The sequence below is a fragment of the Paroedura picta genome, chromosome 5 (genome assembly GCF_049243985.1).
Source record: "Paroedura picta isolate Pp20150507F chromosome 5, Ppicta_v3.0, whole genome shotgun sequence".
NCBI lineage: Eukaryota > Metazoa > Chordata > Lepidosauria > Squamata > Gekkonidae > Paroedura > Paroedura picta.
The window spans coordinates 41,331,144-41,347,012 of NC_135373.1; the positions used below are offsets into that span (position 1 = coordinate 41,331,144).

At 46.9% G+C, this 15,869-nt stretch overlaps 1 protein-coding gene across 2 annotated transcripts in view; it reads right to left on the bottom strand.

Moving 5' to 3' along the window:
- Positions 1 to 15,869, bottom strand: part of CSMD2 (CUB and Sushi multiple domains 2) — a 644,506-nt gene that overhangs the window by 66,964 nt on the left and 561,673 nt on the right. For both annotated transcript variants that reach the window (XM_077337490.1, XM_077337489.1), the window contains 3 exons: positions 14,432 to 14,620; positions 12,798 to 12,944; positions 7,510 to 7,698 (listed from right to left, as the gene is read on the bottom strand). In XM_077337490.1, the coding sequence (XP_077193605.1) occupies positions 7,510 to 7,698; positions 12,798 to 12,944; positions 14,432 to 14,620 (525 nt within the window). The remainder of the gene's footprint in view (positions 1 to 7,509; positions 7,699 to 12,797; positions 12,945 to 14,431; positions 14,621 to 15,869) is intronic.

Genomic DNA, 15,869 nt, shown 5'->3' on the forward strand with positions numbered 1-15,869 from the left:
GGCAGGGCTTTCTTGCTATCACCAGACCAGCCAGGGCAGCAACATCTAAACTAGGGATACTCAAAGACTGGCTGGATCCTGCTCTTTAATCAGGAGCAGGGAAACAGTTTTTCATCAAGCAGTTTGACTATCTGCATACAGCTCAAGTCTGTTTGTCCCATTACTTCCCCCGCATTTAAACAGCACAATAGAGTACAATGCAGCAATATTTTACACGTGCATTTTTATATGGCCCAATTATAGTCCTAGCTTGATATTTAATCACCGCTTACGGCTAGTTTCTGGGATGCTATTCTTGAAGTTGTCAAAAGCCAGATTACCTTATATATATTAGCTGGATGGATGCAATTCATTTGATGCAACAGGAATAAACAAATATTTCTTCTGGACTATTCTCACCATCACTACATGGATTCTCAATCATTCTCTATAGCAGGGGTAGTCAAACTGCGGCCCTCCAGATGTCCATGGACTACAATTCCCATGGGTCCCTGCCAGCAAATGCTCTATAGTGCGCTTTGTCATGTTCTCCACCATTGATGCCCAGGTGTGTTCCAGTTTTCTACTCAAGGGAAAAGGAGGTCACTGGGGAGCAACCCTGTCTATGGTCCCAAGCAATCTAGCACTGCATGTTTCAATGAAGGCACAATGTTAATGTTGTAATATCCCGCGAAGCACTCTGGAATGTAACTGGGCCCACCATTCTCTGAGGACTGAAAGTTTAAATCAGCCTGTGTCTCCTGAAAGGATGCAGGGTTGTGTCTCTAATCTAAGGTGACCAGATTGTCCCACTTTTGGAGGGACATCTGGGGGCACCTGGCAAATTGTACTTATGTTTATGAAATTAAAAAAATATATATTACAATACTATATTTGCGTTCTATGAAAAATTTTGTTGCTCCATATAGACCAAATTTGGAATCAAGAAACCCCCTGGTCAATGGTGCCCCGCTTTACCAATGTTAAAATCTGGTCACCTTACTCTAATCCCCTCTCTGGACTACCAGGTCAGTACAGAAGGAAGTACTTTTTTCCTCCATGAGTGATTACATTTTGAAATTTGCTGCCAGTGGACATAGCGATGACCACCAGTATAGGTGACAAAAGAAGGAGATTAGATTGATTCATGGAGGTGAGGTCCAGAAGTGGCCACTAGCTGGGGTGGCCAAAGGAAATTTCCATTTTCAGGGGAAGCAAGCCTCTGAATACTGGTTCTAGGAGGTAACATCGGGGAAGGTCTTGGCCTCTACCCTGTGTGTTGGTCTTCCAAGGCGGCTGATTGTGCACTGTGTGCAACAGAACCCTGATACAGATATAAATTGGTCTCATCCAGAAGGGCTTTTCTTATGTTCTTAATCTAGAATACAAGGTTTTTCATGGGTTGGGCTCCTAACAGCTTGAAATAGGAAGCCCTGGATATAACTTGCTAACCAGGCCTCCCCAAAGTGATCTGGCAATGTCCAAAACCATGATAGAGATCACCTCTACCAGCATAGGCAGGGTAGCTAATGGTAAGCCAGGTATATCAGCAAGCCAGGTATACCAGCAAGTTTTCCAATGCAACAACCACACAATCTAGGCCGGAAAATGTCTACAGAAATTATGTCTTCTTTCACTTTTATGTAATTGGTTATTTGCTCCATAACCATGATATTCCACATTTTAATTAACTGTATTTTAACATCTGGCATGCTGGCTTGTGCCTGTCTTCTGGAAGTCACGTCCAACTGGAGACGTTCCATTAATCTTGGGTCAATACCAAGCTTAGTGAGTCTGAATGCCGGCCTGCCCAGACCAGATGCAGTTCATTGCAAAGTTCATTAAGCCACTGCAGAGGACTGACCAACTTCAATCCACCTCACTGGTAGCACAGATGGTCAGGCAAAAAAAAAAGAAAAGTGGACTTGGTTATAAGCTATTGGACTCAGCAATTGGTACTGCACAAAAGGAAAGGGTGCCTCTCGTGCACTTCTGCATCGACACAGCACCCCCAGCGAAATATGGCATAATCGAGTTGTTATTTACAGGGCTCAACATGGTGCAACGAAACTCTGCTTGGTAAGATATTCTCCATCTGCTTCACAGTATCCAATTGGGATCGTAGCTTTCCAGGAGTGATGGAAGAGCGGATGCAAACACATGCCCTCTTTGTGGGGAAAGCTGAGTCAATATTTGCCTTTCAAAGAAATTCATCCAGCTCTTACAGTCTTCGGCACGGAGAAAGCTAGCGGGGTAGTGACGTTTATGAATCGGTGCGTGTATGAAGGAATAAAGCAAAGAGCCAGAATAGCCAGCAAGGTCTGTACAGACTGCGAAAGAAAAGGAAGTTGCCATTGTCCAACATGACATTGGCAGAAGCAGGAAGGACTTGATTCCGCACTTCTTGACCCCAACAGATTCTTCAGCAAGCATGCATGACTGGGAGTATCAAGGCTGTGTTTGTTTTTTTCATTGCCAGTCCTCTCTACCAATGGCTTCTCCTCAAGAGAAGGAGGGAGGGCTAACTGGAGATGGAGAGTTGGCATGGTATCCCGTAGACTTGACTTTAAGAAGTCCTGAGTGGAAACTAACAAATTTAAACCCAATAGGACCAGAGTTTAGATGAGTTTGCCCGTTCTTAATCCTAATTTCCAATCAAAACAAAGTTGGAGGTGGAAAGTGTTATTGACCGTTTACGCACTGGAGGTTTCATGCCAGGCTGTGGGCTGGAGTTTTAGTCGTGGCAGGTTGCCCCACCTCTTCCTGCGCCCACATGGGGGAGCATTTGGCCTGGTGCTGCCCCTGTTTGTGCTCCTGCACGGGAGCTGGGGCACTGAAGTTCCCAGTGCGTAAGCGGTCATTGAGTCACAGCTAATTTCTGGTGACCTCATAGGGTTTTCAACGCAAGAGGGGCACAGAGGGGTTGTCCCACTGGCTGCCTCTGTGTAGCAACCCTGGAATTCCTTGGTGGATTCCTATCCAAGTACTAACTGGGGCCATCCCTGCTTAGCTTCCGAGATCCAATAAGTTTGCACTGTTTTGGCCATCCAGATTAGGGCTCAATGAAACTAAAAAGCATTGAAATGAAATGTAGGCAAGCTGATATGAAACCTAAGGGAGCTGATTCTGTACACTCCCATTCCACACACCTTGGATAATTCACTTCCAAAGTGCTTTTGCAACTGGATTTTCCTGGGTAGAACAGGAAAATCTACTTCTAAAGTGAATTGGAAGTGCATTATCCAATGTGTGCAGAACGGGCTTCTTGCCTCATTCTTTTCGTTCTTCCACTTTAAATGAGAATTTGGAATTTGAGAGGGGGGAGGCATTGGATGACTTGATTTCGATCCATTTCATGCAGCTGACAACTGCGTGCACACACACATTAGCTCCTTCTGGATGGGATGTTCACATATGTATGCATGTTCCACAATCACAAACCTGTTCTTTTCTTTCCTTGCAAAAACAGTAAGATACACAATGTTGCAGCAGAAAGTCAAAGAAACAAGCAAAAAGTACATGTTCTGCTGCCAACAGTAAGTGTTGTGAGAATTCCAGCTAAAGGCTAGTTTTTATACCTGCATCATCATAACTTGACGTCAAGTTTTGACCAGCATGTGTGGATAAGCCATTCACCAACCTAACACCACAGAGAGAATTTCCACAAATTTTAACCTGTTGCTTTTCAATGGGGGGAAGCCATAAATGCAACTTGGAATCATCAAATGTTCATCAACAGTGCTAAAGAAGCCCACCAATAGCTGGCCTCAACCAGGGCCAGAGCCTTCTCTGTTTTGGCCACCACCTGGTGGAATGAGCTCTGGAGGAGATCAGGGCCACAGGGCTTGCAAAGGGAGCTCTTCTGCCAGGCATTTTGTTGAGATCTAGTGAAACCAGCAGCATCTACAGGGTCCCTGCTCCCTCCCTCCCCCCCAGAAATCCATTCGTGCATTCTGCCCCTGGACCTGTTTGCGCTGTTATAGTTACCTCAATTATTAATATTAATATTATTGTTGTTGTGGTTATCAATACATTATAGAAAAACTAAGTTCCCTGTTTTGTTTTCTACATTCTATGTAAACCGCCCTGAGCCTCAGGGGAGGACGGTATATAGATACAACAAACAAACAAATAGTGACCCTGGACTCCTTTGGTGGTCTCTCATTTAAATAAACCAGGGCTGACCATGCTTAGCTCCTGAAATCTGATAAGATCAAGCTACCCTGGGCCATACAGATGAGTGGAGGCTGGACAAGGACCAAGGAGGTCTAAGTTCCTATTCCCACTTAACCATGGAATTTACTGGTGACCCTGGGTCATATTAAGGCTGATATACTGACTCTTCCGTGTTAGTCATGAACCTAATATGGAAGAGTAAGGATATCAGCGTTAATACAAAGTGCTGGCTAGTCAACGCCATTGTCATCCCCAGAACAACCTATGGATGCGAAAGCTGGACCCTGAAGAAGGAAGACAGGAGGAGAATAGATGCTTTCGAATAATGGTGTTGGAGGCGAATGCTGCGAATACCATGGACAGCCAAAGTTACCAACAAGACAGTTTTAGAGAGGAGCAAACTAACTATGAAGGGAATATATTACTCCTAAAGCTCACTTACTTTGGGCACATCATGCGATCAAACTCGCTAGAAAAATCATTTAATGCTCGGCATGGTCAGCAGCAAAAGGAAACGTGGTCGCCAAAGGATCCGCTGGCTCGACACGATCAAAGCCAACCCAGGGATGACCATGAACCAATTAAAAGAAGCAGTCAGAGACAGGGACGCATGGCAAAGACTTTCCTATAGAATTGCCGAGGGTCGGACATGACTGAATGGATGACATCGTCATCATCATCTGAGCCATATTTATTCTCTTTCTCAGCCCAACTTCCCTCAAAGCTGTTATGAGGACAAGGCAGATGAGGTAAGATCATTCTGAGCTTCTTGGAAGAAGGAATAAAAATGTAACTGATAGGTGCCTTGTCTTCTTTTCGTTATCTCTTTTGTTAACGTACCCGTCACGTAACTAAATCAAAGGTTAAAGGTAAAGGTATCCCCTGTGCAAGCACTGGGTCATGTCTGACCCTTAAGGTGACGCCCTCTAGCGTTTTCATGGCAGACTCAATACGGGGTGGTTTGCCAGTGCCTTCCCCAGTCATTACCGTTTACCCCCCAGCAAGCTGGGTACTCATTTTACCGACCTCGGAAGGATGGAAGGCTGAGTCAACCTTGAGCCGGCTGCTGGGATTGAACTCCCAGCCTCATGGGCAAAGCTTTCAGACGGCTGCCTTACCACTCTGTGCCACAAGAGGCTCTTAATCAAAGGTTCCCCATTTCATTTAGGTACTATGTTTGTTCCCCTGTGCCCACACATCTAAGGGGCTCGAGGGAATGTTGATGGAGTCTTTCTCCATTTTATACTCCTACAGAAACTCTGGGAAACCAATTTGGCTAAGAGTGTGCGACTGGAGTACAGCCATGAAATGAGTTTCATGGGCAAGCAGGGACAAGGCCTAGGGTCTCCTTCAATAGCCTAGCACATCCTGTTGGCAGACATACTATCGGCTTGCACACTGGGTAGCCTGCAAACGGGACCGTCGCATTTGCAAGCCTGTTGCCTCCTAAGGACATTTGTCTGCAGTCACAATGCTGCTATTTTCACCCTGGAAGCTGCCATCTCCTAGCAATAATATAGGCCGTTGCAGCATACGGCTGGCTTATAACCGTGCCCTTCGCGATTGGCGTCATGCAATAAAAGAGAAGTACACTTACGAAAACCATGCCAAACCCACCGTTTATGCTCCAAATGGAGAAAAGAGGATCCAGACAAAATCTAGAGAGGCTTCAGCAAATGGTGGTACCCTCCTACTTCACCCCCAACAAACAAACAAACAAAAAAGCCCCCCATGATCACTGGCAGCGGTATCAACCGTTCAGATGAAAAAGCCAAACATAGTAATTTCCCCTCCCGGGTTCCTTCCCTCTGTTATTTGGCTACTGGCGCCCTCTCTGCAGCTGTAAGAGAGAGGATGCTGGAACTTCCCTTCACCCTAAAAAGTCATAAGCTTCACTGCCTGGTATTTAAACATTCTTTTTATAGCTGCTCAGGAGTTAGTGTTATTCAATGGAATGTGCTCTTTTGGGGCGGCCAGCTCTTTGGGGACAGCGGAATGGTAATTGCCGTGCATTATCACTCGGCTGCCCTGGGCTCCAGTGGCATTAACAAAAAAAAAAAAATCCAGCCAGCTCTTCATTTCAGAAGACACTGGTTATTAATTCCTGCCTTTTGCAGGTAGAGAGAGATGTGCTTGCACCAGTGGGCTTAATGCATCGCTCCCAGCGGGATTGGAGAGTTGCAGTTGCCACGACAACCCCAGGCTACTGCTGACAGGGTTGGACCACCTGATTTGGCTGCTCTAGTCAAAGAGCTGCTTTTAGCACACTTTGGTAAGATTCCTGTCTCTCGATGAGAGGGGGGGGAACTATTAAAAACGCTCGTGCAGCAGCCATGCCCTACTTAGAGCCTTGGCAGGCGTTCCGTTACAGGGGGAAAAGGGAGGGGGGACGAAAGTTCTGAGATTCAGGAGGCGAAGGAAGGATAAGGTGAATTCATTCACTTAAGGCCAAGCAATTCTCTTGGTCCATGGAAACTGTTTCCGTCACATGCTAATCCCATGCAGGGGAAATCCCCTGGCAAAACCAAGAATGTTTGGACTTTTGACCTTTCTGAGGGACGCCACTCCACTTCCTAATTTATTTGCCCCTGAAGAGCCTCCCCAGATTTATGTCCTATCTTGCTTTCCATAGAGGCAGCTATGTGAGATCCTGTGCCTGCCGTGAGAACTGCCGTTACCTTGTCTTTCTTTCAAGTTTCTGGTTCTCATGGTTACAGGGGTATTTTTGAGAAACGGGGAGGGCAAAAAGCAGCCGAGTCGCAGAAGCGCAAATCAATTGCTTTAGTTGAAAAGCTGGGGACAAAAGATGTGTTGTGAACGCATCACTGGGCACATGGGAATGCTACAGTTACAGATCCCTCTCCTTTCATCCCTTGCTCATAGCTGCCCACTTGCCATCACTAGGACAAAATAAAATAGCTGGTCTAATAAATACAGTTTTTAAATATATGCATGGAACTTGTCTTACGCTGAGTCAGACCATCCAGCTACCAAGGTCAGACTTTTCTACTTGGCCTGGCAGGGGCTTTCCAGGGCCCCAAGCAGAAGTCTTTCGCCCACCTGCAGCCTGGGCCTTTCAACAGGTGATGCCAAAGACTGAAACAGGATCCTTCAGCATGTAAAACAGATGCTCTGCCACCAAGCCAGATCTCCTACCTGCATCTCTATGCCTTCATGTTACAGTTTTAACTTCAAAGATGGATATTATTCACCTTCCCCCAGCAACTGCCTGCTTTATCCCAAAATGTTCAGGATAAACTCCTTGAAGCCTGGGACCGTTTTCTTGCAAGATGCTTTTAAGAGACACCTTGGACGCTGATAGTATGCTAATCACAGGGATTTGATTCTGCCCACCTTGGCACAACGGGATGGCTTCATTCCAGTGGTAGTAGCCTTGCGGGTGTCTCACACAGGTGGCGAGGCTGTGGCCGACGAGACGGTACCCGGGGTCACACGCGAACCGGATAGTGCTCCCTGGCTGCAGGCCGGTGTGGCTGAGGATGGAGCCGTGGAAAGGAGGTGGAGGGAGGCTGCAGTAGAGGGCTAAACGAAGGAGGAAAGGTACTTGCTCAGAATTATTCAATCATGTTTGAAAAGTATGAAGATCCATAGACACAGGAACACTCATGTTCATCCTGCATTTGCCTCACTCTCATGCACAGAAGATAGAACTCCAGCTGAGAGAGATGAGGCCGCCCTCTCCGGAATGTGCACCTGGCTCTTGGACCCATCTGATGGGCTACGTAGAAAATACCCTGGGTGAACAGAGATGTGTATGTACAGAGTCCAAATACGTGAAGTCCCCATGTGCATGATCTCTAATGCCCCACTGTGAAGAGCATGGATCATGTGCAACGGATATATTTATGCATGCTTCTATCCAAATGTCAAGCCCATTGTGGGAAGGTATCCGGGCTCCTGTCTCTCCCTTTCTCATATCTCACCTCTCCAAGGAAATGTTTACCTTAACCAGTCCAGTGTAGCAGTTGGGAGTGTCAGAATAGGATCTGGGAAACCCAGGTTTGAATCTCCCACTCTGTTTTGGAGTTTGCTGGGTACCCATGGGCAGTCATACCTTCAGCCTAGCCCACCTTACAGCCTGGTTGTGAGGAATAAAACAGTGAGTGGTAGAATGCTGTAAGCCCCACCACACTGGGGAGAAATGTGGGGTAAAAATGAAGCGAGATAAATATATTCTCATATACCTCAGTGCATTTGTGCATATTCCTTCAGTCACGCCCTTCCCACGCCACCCTAAGTTCATCTCTTTCCTTATTGACATTTAGACTGTGGATGCCTTTGGCAGGGACCAGTTTTGTTCGCTCATGTTATGCTTAAAAAGGTAAAAGGTAAAGGTATCCCCTGTGCAAGCACCGAGTCATGTCTGACCCTTGGGGTGACGCCCTCTAGCGTTTTCATGGCAGACTCAATACGGGGTGGTTTGCCAGTGCCTTCCCCAGTCATTACCATTTACCCCCCAGCAAGCTGGGTACTCATTTTACCGACCTCGGAAGGATGGAAGGCTGAGTCAACCTTGAGCCGGCTGCTGGGATTGAACTCCCAACCTCATGGGCAGACAGATTCAGACAGCATATCGCTGCCTTACCACTCTGCGCCACAAGAGGCTCATGTTATGCTTACAAGAGCCTAAACATTGCAAATCCTATGCACATCCATTGCACTGCTCATAATGACATCCCAGGTTTGGCTACCTGAAGCATTTTGCAGTCTTTACAGCTTGTCTTTCATGTTTGTTCAACATATCTACATTTATTTCTCTCTCTCCCTTCTGTCCAACAAAGATCCCCAGGTAGCTTGCAAAAAGCAATCAAAAAGCTGTTCTGACTATTAAAGCCATGCAATTCAAGCCACCAATAATTCAGAAAGCCATTACGGAGAGAGCACAGGTATTTGGCAGTGGTTTGGGCGTTGGAAACCCTTTGGAAAGGGTTTTGTTGCAAATTACTATTGCACTGGAATGATGACCAAACTCCCTTCACATGCTGTATACACTGACCCAAAAAAAACCCAAATTCTGCAACCCCCCCCCCCCCCCAAATTAATTTGAACTACTGGAACAAAAGGATGCAACAAAAGGTGAGGAAATGCCGGAGGGGTAGCATGTAGGCACTGAGAGTGACCAAGGAATAAGTCAAAATTCTGTGGCATGAAAAATCAATTTTAAAAAAACCTACACACATTTATGGGATCCTCTGGCCCCAAAGTACCCACCCACAAAGGAGGGCACTCAGTGTACCTCTGTATGCTTGACTGGTCTGACCAAACCTTTTCCCAATTAGTCTCTACTAGAAGTGAATAACTCTACTCAGTTCCCATATTGGACATGGTCTGATACAAAGGCAACTCACAAACAACCTTGAAAGAACAAAGCCACCAATGATAATTCAGCAACAAAAACATAATTCCCATCAATTAAATATTAATTTCATTCATTTACCCAATAACAGCATTAACTTATTTATGACACATTTATGTGTGTCCCTGTCCCAAGTTTGATTGCTTTTCATTAAGTAATTAAAATTTGCTATGTTCCAAGAGCGGGTTGTTTAATCTTAAGAAACTCTTTGCCAAACATTCTGTAATTGCTTTTATACAGACAGAGTAATTAAAGTTCATATGAAACCAAGACCACTGAAACTAATAATGGAAAAACTGGCTTCTATTCCTCTTCTGGGAAGAAAAGTGGCAGAAACAAAAAGCAGTAGCTCAGATAGTATTCTCAGCTTGTTAATGAAATACAACCTCAGAACACAACACTGTGCCTTATGTGGAATCCCCTATCTGGACACTTCAGCTGGTCCTTAGAATGACAGTGCAAGGCAGGGATGCTAAGAAGTACCAGCCAGGGATGCTAAGAAGTACCTTTTCCTGGTTTTGAAAGCAAGTAAGTGTCTTCCAAGTCATTTCCAGGCACAATTCAAAACAGTTGGTTCTGCTCTTTAAACCAACCTGGGTACCTCGACACCTGAAGGACTGCCTGCTCCCATTATGAACCTATCCAATGGCTGAGTATCTGCTTCAGATGCCCTGGATGCCCTGATCTTCAGGTGGGAATGGGTGGTTATCCTAGACAAGCCTGTTCGTGTGGTAGCACCTTCTCTGTAGGACTCACTCCTTGCGTTCAATTGTTTGGTGATTGGTCTTCTGAGCTCTAGATGTTGGGCAAAGATGTTCTTATTGATGTGGAACACATCTTCTGGCATGATCCCCAGGGTGGAAATGGATACAGACATGACACCTGTAGTTCTGCCCCTGGAGTGCGCCAGAAGAGACCAGGGAAGCTGTGGGGCGGCACAGCAGTGCAGCAGTGTGATTGAGGCAGTGCAGGCTGTCACAGGAAGAGGTCCGGCCACCACCGCATTGCCTGAGGGGGCCTGGACAGTCATAGGATGGTGCAGACACTGGGCAGGCCAGCGCCGCCCTGCCTGAGGCCTAGCCAGTCATGGGGCAGCATGGAGGCCAGACCGACGAGCGCTGCCATGAAGGTGAGGAGATGGGGGGAGGTGGGAGGAAGCAGGGAGTCTGGGTGAGGGGGAAGTAGGAGGGAAGAAGGAATCTAGGTGGGTGGGAGGGAGTCTAGGTATGTGTCTGAGGAAGGGGGAAGAACCAGGGGAGGGACTAGGGAGAAGTTAATGTAAGCAAGAGGTATGGATCACAAGGGCAGGGGGGAACGAGGGGAAGAAATTTGTGTGCGTCTGTGAGGGGGAGGGGACCAAAGAGGAGGTCAGGAAAACAAGAGGTGAGGGGGGTGAGGGTGGGGAGGAATGGGAGGGAAGGAATTTGCGTGTGTGTGTGTTTCTGTGTGTGTGTGTCTGAAAGAGGGGGAGGGGGGACCAAGGAGTCCCTGAGCAGGTATGTGTTCCACAAATCTTGTGAGAGTTGGGCTGTCACTAATTTTTCCCCCTCAGGTGAACGCTGCTTTGCTTTATGTGTGGAAGAGAACACATCCTCATCTCAAAGAAATCTCTTTGCATTGCTGTATTTCTGAGTTCTAGCAAACCCATCATCCTCCCCCCCCCCCCTGCATGATTCAATCCCACAGCCATTTTTGCCATGGCCACAACACCTGTTACATGCTTATTCATTTATTTATTCATTTAAAACATCTGTATTCAATCTCTCCAAAACTCGGGGCAGCCCAATGTTTATAAAATCAGAAGCAACACAGAGCCATAACATCCCCTTAGCAACCAGAGGCCTTTCGGAAGAATAAGGTTCTGCTTTCCACAAAGTGGTTGAGAAAATTTTTTTTTTTAGACTACAGATTTGGACCTTCAGCAAAAAGTAATGCCAGACTCTGTGTCTTCTTTCTTCCTTTCTTCCTTCCTTCCTCTTCTTCTAAAAACACTCCAATGGATGGATATTCACTAACAAAAACAACTCTGAATTCTGAGGGAATTTATTGTCGCCACTATCCCTTCTAATACCAAACTTGATGGCTGAGTGCCTATCAAGAGAGTAGTTAAAAAAGAGCCACTTATTGAAAAGATAAAGGTTTGCGCATAAACATCTCCAGACTGCAGAAGAATATAGGTTTCAAAAAGTGACTTCTTGCCCCTCCAGGAATAAAAACAACCCTTTACACCTGTGCTCTTCAAAATTTTGTTTTGGTATTTTAGAAACTGCATGATTATTCAATTATTGCAACATTTCAGGAGTATGGATATTGTTTTGGGTAACTTTTTTAGGTTCAGGAATACCGGGTGGTGTTAGACCTGGCATCCAAACTCAATGTTAAAATAACCTGGAGGAAAAAAAATCTGAAATGTTGGGATGAAATATTAGGAAACCCAAAATTTCAGGAGCTCTGCTTTTGCTGTTTTGGGACCCCCCCCCCAGCCAAAACAATACAGTACATTCTGGATGTTATTTTAACTCAGAAATATCTGAATGCCTATTACTCCTCCCACTGAGCTGAAACCCTGAAAGCAGTTGCACACCGGACTGGGCGAAATGGTTTCTGTGAATGCAGAAATAGTCTTGGTCTTGCTTTAAGAGCCCATAATATGTTGGAGGGTGACATCTGGGTCAGGGAAAATGCACAGATTATTTTTCTGTCCGGTGATTTCTCGTGAGCCTACCATTCATCCCTGTCACCTTTTTCATAACCTGAAAGAATTTCCTTCCGCAGGAGATTGGAGCCGCATACAAATCGGATTCTAAACTGGGTTTGGAGTTAAATCACTGCTTCTTAAAATTCTGATTAAATAATATCACCTGTGTTGCAGATTAGAATATCCTGCCCATGTTGTTAGGGGATATGATCAAGGCTACTGATTTTTGAATGGCAGCTTGGAGGTGGGGGAACCTCATGCCAATTAACTGAAAGAGTAAAAGCGAAGAGACACAACTCTGAAAAACATGTTCAGCTTGGTTATACAGGAGGAAAAAGAGAGAGAAAGGAAAAGAGAATGAGAGAAAGAGAGAAAGAAGGTAAAAGAGAAAGGAAGGAAGGAAGGAAGGAAGGAAGGAGAGAGAGAGAGAGAGAGAAAGGAAAGGAAGAGAAAGGAAGGGCTGAAAATTGATAGGTTATTTTTATATGCAAGAAATGGGAGATGAAAGAACTCTATTAATAGTTTTCTTCCTCCTGAATTTTCTTCCTCCCCCTGCCATTTACTAACCTGAGTAGCGAATCCGGAATCCCTTTCGGCTATAGGCGTGGTCAGAGGACCAGTGGAGGTAGACTCTGTTCCCAGAACTGGTGGCGGTGAGAGGGGATGAATAGTTTCCACTCAGGGACAGCAGCAGGGGACTGTGGCCCGAAGGACCTGTAGGAAACAGCAGGCCCCAAGGAACATGCTAAGATCCCTGCTGGCTCAAATCCAAGATCCATCGAACCCAAACATTCATTTTGCCAACAGTGACAAGGAAAGAAAAGCGTGCAAGATGAGCAGAATGCCAACAGACCTTCTGTCTGAACATCTGGTACTCAGACGCATGCATTCTCTGATTACGAAGGCACCATTTAGCTACCACAGCTGGCAATCGATGACTCCTATGGATGTTCTGTCTTAGTGACAGACCACCCCATGGTATGGTGATGAATCGTCCATTATTCCCCTTATGAGGAACTTCTTCCTCCCCATTGTCCTGAGTTTCCTGCCAAATGAGTTTCAGTGACTCCGTATGAGAATATTCCAAGGAGAAAAAAATGGTTCCATCCATTCTCTTGAAGCTATTCATAATACTCTCATTCAGGGATTCCCAGCCAGAGTTCCGGGAAACCCTGGGGTTACATGAGAGCTCCCCGTGGGTTACACAGATGTTCCCAATGTCCAGCTGGCCAATGACATCCCTAAATGTCACTGGAGCCCATTTCTCCTGTTGCACTACAGGCCTGGGCCTAATCTGCACACAACAGATCAGGGTAGTCAACCTGTGGTCCTCCAGATATCCATGGACTACAATTCCCGTGAGCCCCTTCCAGCGAACACTGGCAGGGGCTCATGGGAATTGCAGTCCATGGACATCTGGAGGACCACAGGTTGACTACCCCTGCAATAGATAATGCACTTTCAATGCACTTTAGAAGTAGATTTTCCTGTTCTGCACAGGAAAAACCAGCTGCCAAAGCGCATTGAAAGTGCATTATCCTATGTGTGCAGAATGGGGCCTGGTCTCTTTCTCCACAATGGAAATGATAAATTATGGATCTATTGATTAGCTGGCCCCTGCATCCTACTTCCACACCCTCTTCTCTGAAGGGACATGTTGCCACTTCTGGGCTTCCTCAAAGCCTGAACAATATTTCAGGGGTTCCTCCATGGTCAAAAGGCTGAAAAAGGGCCGCTCTGAATAGCCGCTTCTCCTAGCATCTACGAATGTGCATAGCTTAAAGCAGAGGTCATCAACCACAGTACCAGGCCGCCGCCAGCCACGCCTGCCTTCCCCCGCCAGCAGCAAGAAGGAAGGGAAGAGGCAGGCGCAGCTGCCGGCATGGCGTTGACGCAAACGCGCATGCGCGCTGTTGCTGCGCATGCGCGCTGTTGCCGCACATGCGTGCTGTTGCCGCGCATGGGCGTTAGTGCCCCTAGTGGCGAAAACACGCATGTGCGGTTGCCGCGCATGTGCGTTAGCGCCACCTGGTGGCGAAAACACGCATGCACGGCAATTGCGCGTGCGCGTTTTCGCAGCACCCGGGCTGTCGGCTCTTCCCTCACTCCGGAGGCGGTCCCTGACCTGGGAAAGGTTGGGGACCGCTAGCTTAAAGGACTGAACTGGCCAACACTATCGCAGAACTATAAGGGTGACTCACCGTCGAAGATTCCAAACTCGTCGTACTGCTTCTCGCTCAAGAAATACTCCACGGTGAGGGAGACGTTATACTCAGGCTCCACTCGGATCACCCACGAGCAAGTCTGGAAGTGGGGGTAGCTGCCGGTGGCAGCCGGACTCAGGATCAGCCCCCAGGAGTCGGTCAGCACCTTGTTCATTGGGCACTGGGCTGAAGGCACAGAAGAGACCAAGACGTTGTTGGCGTCAGTACACAACAGCAGTGACTGGCCCCTTATGGCAAGGCCTCCACGGCGGCACCTGCTGACACCTTTCCAGGTGCTGGTCAAATGTTTTCAGAAAGCGGGCAGGGGTAGATAGATCGGACAGGGCTTCTGGCTGGTTACTGGAGATCTGATAGGCCGTGTGGATTTTTAACCAGTGGCATCAACAGCAGCTGCCAGCACAGCACAATGATCTTCACTGCATCACTGCTATGTCTGTTTTTAATAGGCAGCCTGCTACTGACAGCTTTTGCCTGAAACGCTGAAGCATTCGTATTCAAGTTACGCATGGCCTGGCTTCCTAACATTCTGTTGTGATCCTGAGAGCCAGTGTGGTGAAGTGGTTACGAGGGGGGGATTCTAATCTGGAGAGCCTGGTTTGGTTCCCTGCTCCTCGTCATGCAGCCAGTGACATGCATGCAGTCATAATTCTCTCAGAACTCACAGAGCAGTTCTCTGAAAGCTCTCGCAGCCCCAACCTACCTCACAGGGTGTCAGTTGTGGGGAGAGGAAGTGAAAGCTATTTGTATGCCACTTCGGGACTCTACTGGGAAGTGAAAAGCGGGATATAAAAACCCATCTCTTCTTCTTCCTGTTGTACCCACCACCCAGTCTCAGAATGCCTGCAGGCTCAAAACATTGAGGACCCTTGTGGATTTGCTCTGACTCAGATTTCTAAAGCTCCCTCACCCCTCAGTTTCCCAACATCTAGCAAGCGTGCCCTCATTACTCTGCTACTCACAGTGCTTTAAAGTTCAAGCTCAACAGAAGCACCACCTGCCCTTCTTAGCAATTGCTTTTCAAGTCTGAAATGCTCCTCTTGGAAGCTCTTCAAAACCCAACCACCTTTTAGAAACTGGCTGTGTTTGAGGAGACCAGAGGCCTGTGTGGTCCAGCATTCCCTTTCTAGAAAGAGTCAGCCAGAGCAAGCATGGCGTTGCAACGGGGTTGTGAGTGTCCTGCATAGTGCACGGGGCTGGACTAGATGACCTATGAGGCCCCTTCCAACTCTATGCTTCTATGATTCTCAGCAATGGACTCTAATCCAGAGAACTGGGGTAGATCCCCCTCTCTCCCATGTGAAGCCAACTGACTGACATTGGGCCAGTCACAGTTCTCTCAGAACTCTCTGAGCTTCACCTCTCACACAGGGTGTCTGTTGTGAGGAGAGGAAAGGGAAGGCGAATGTAAGCCGCT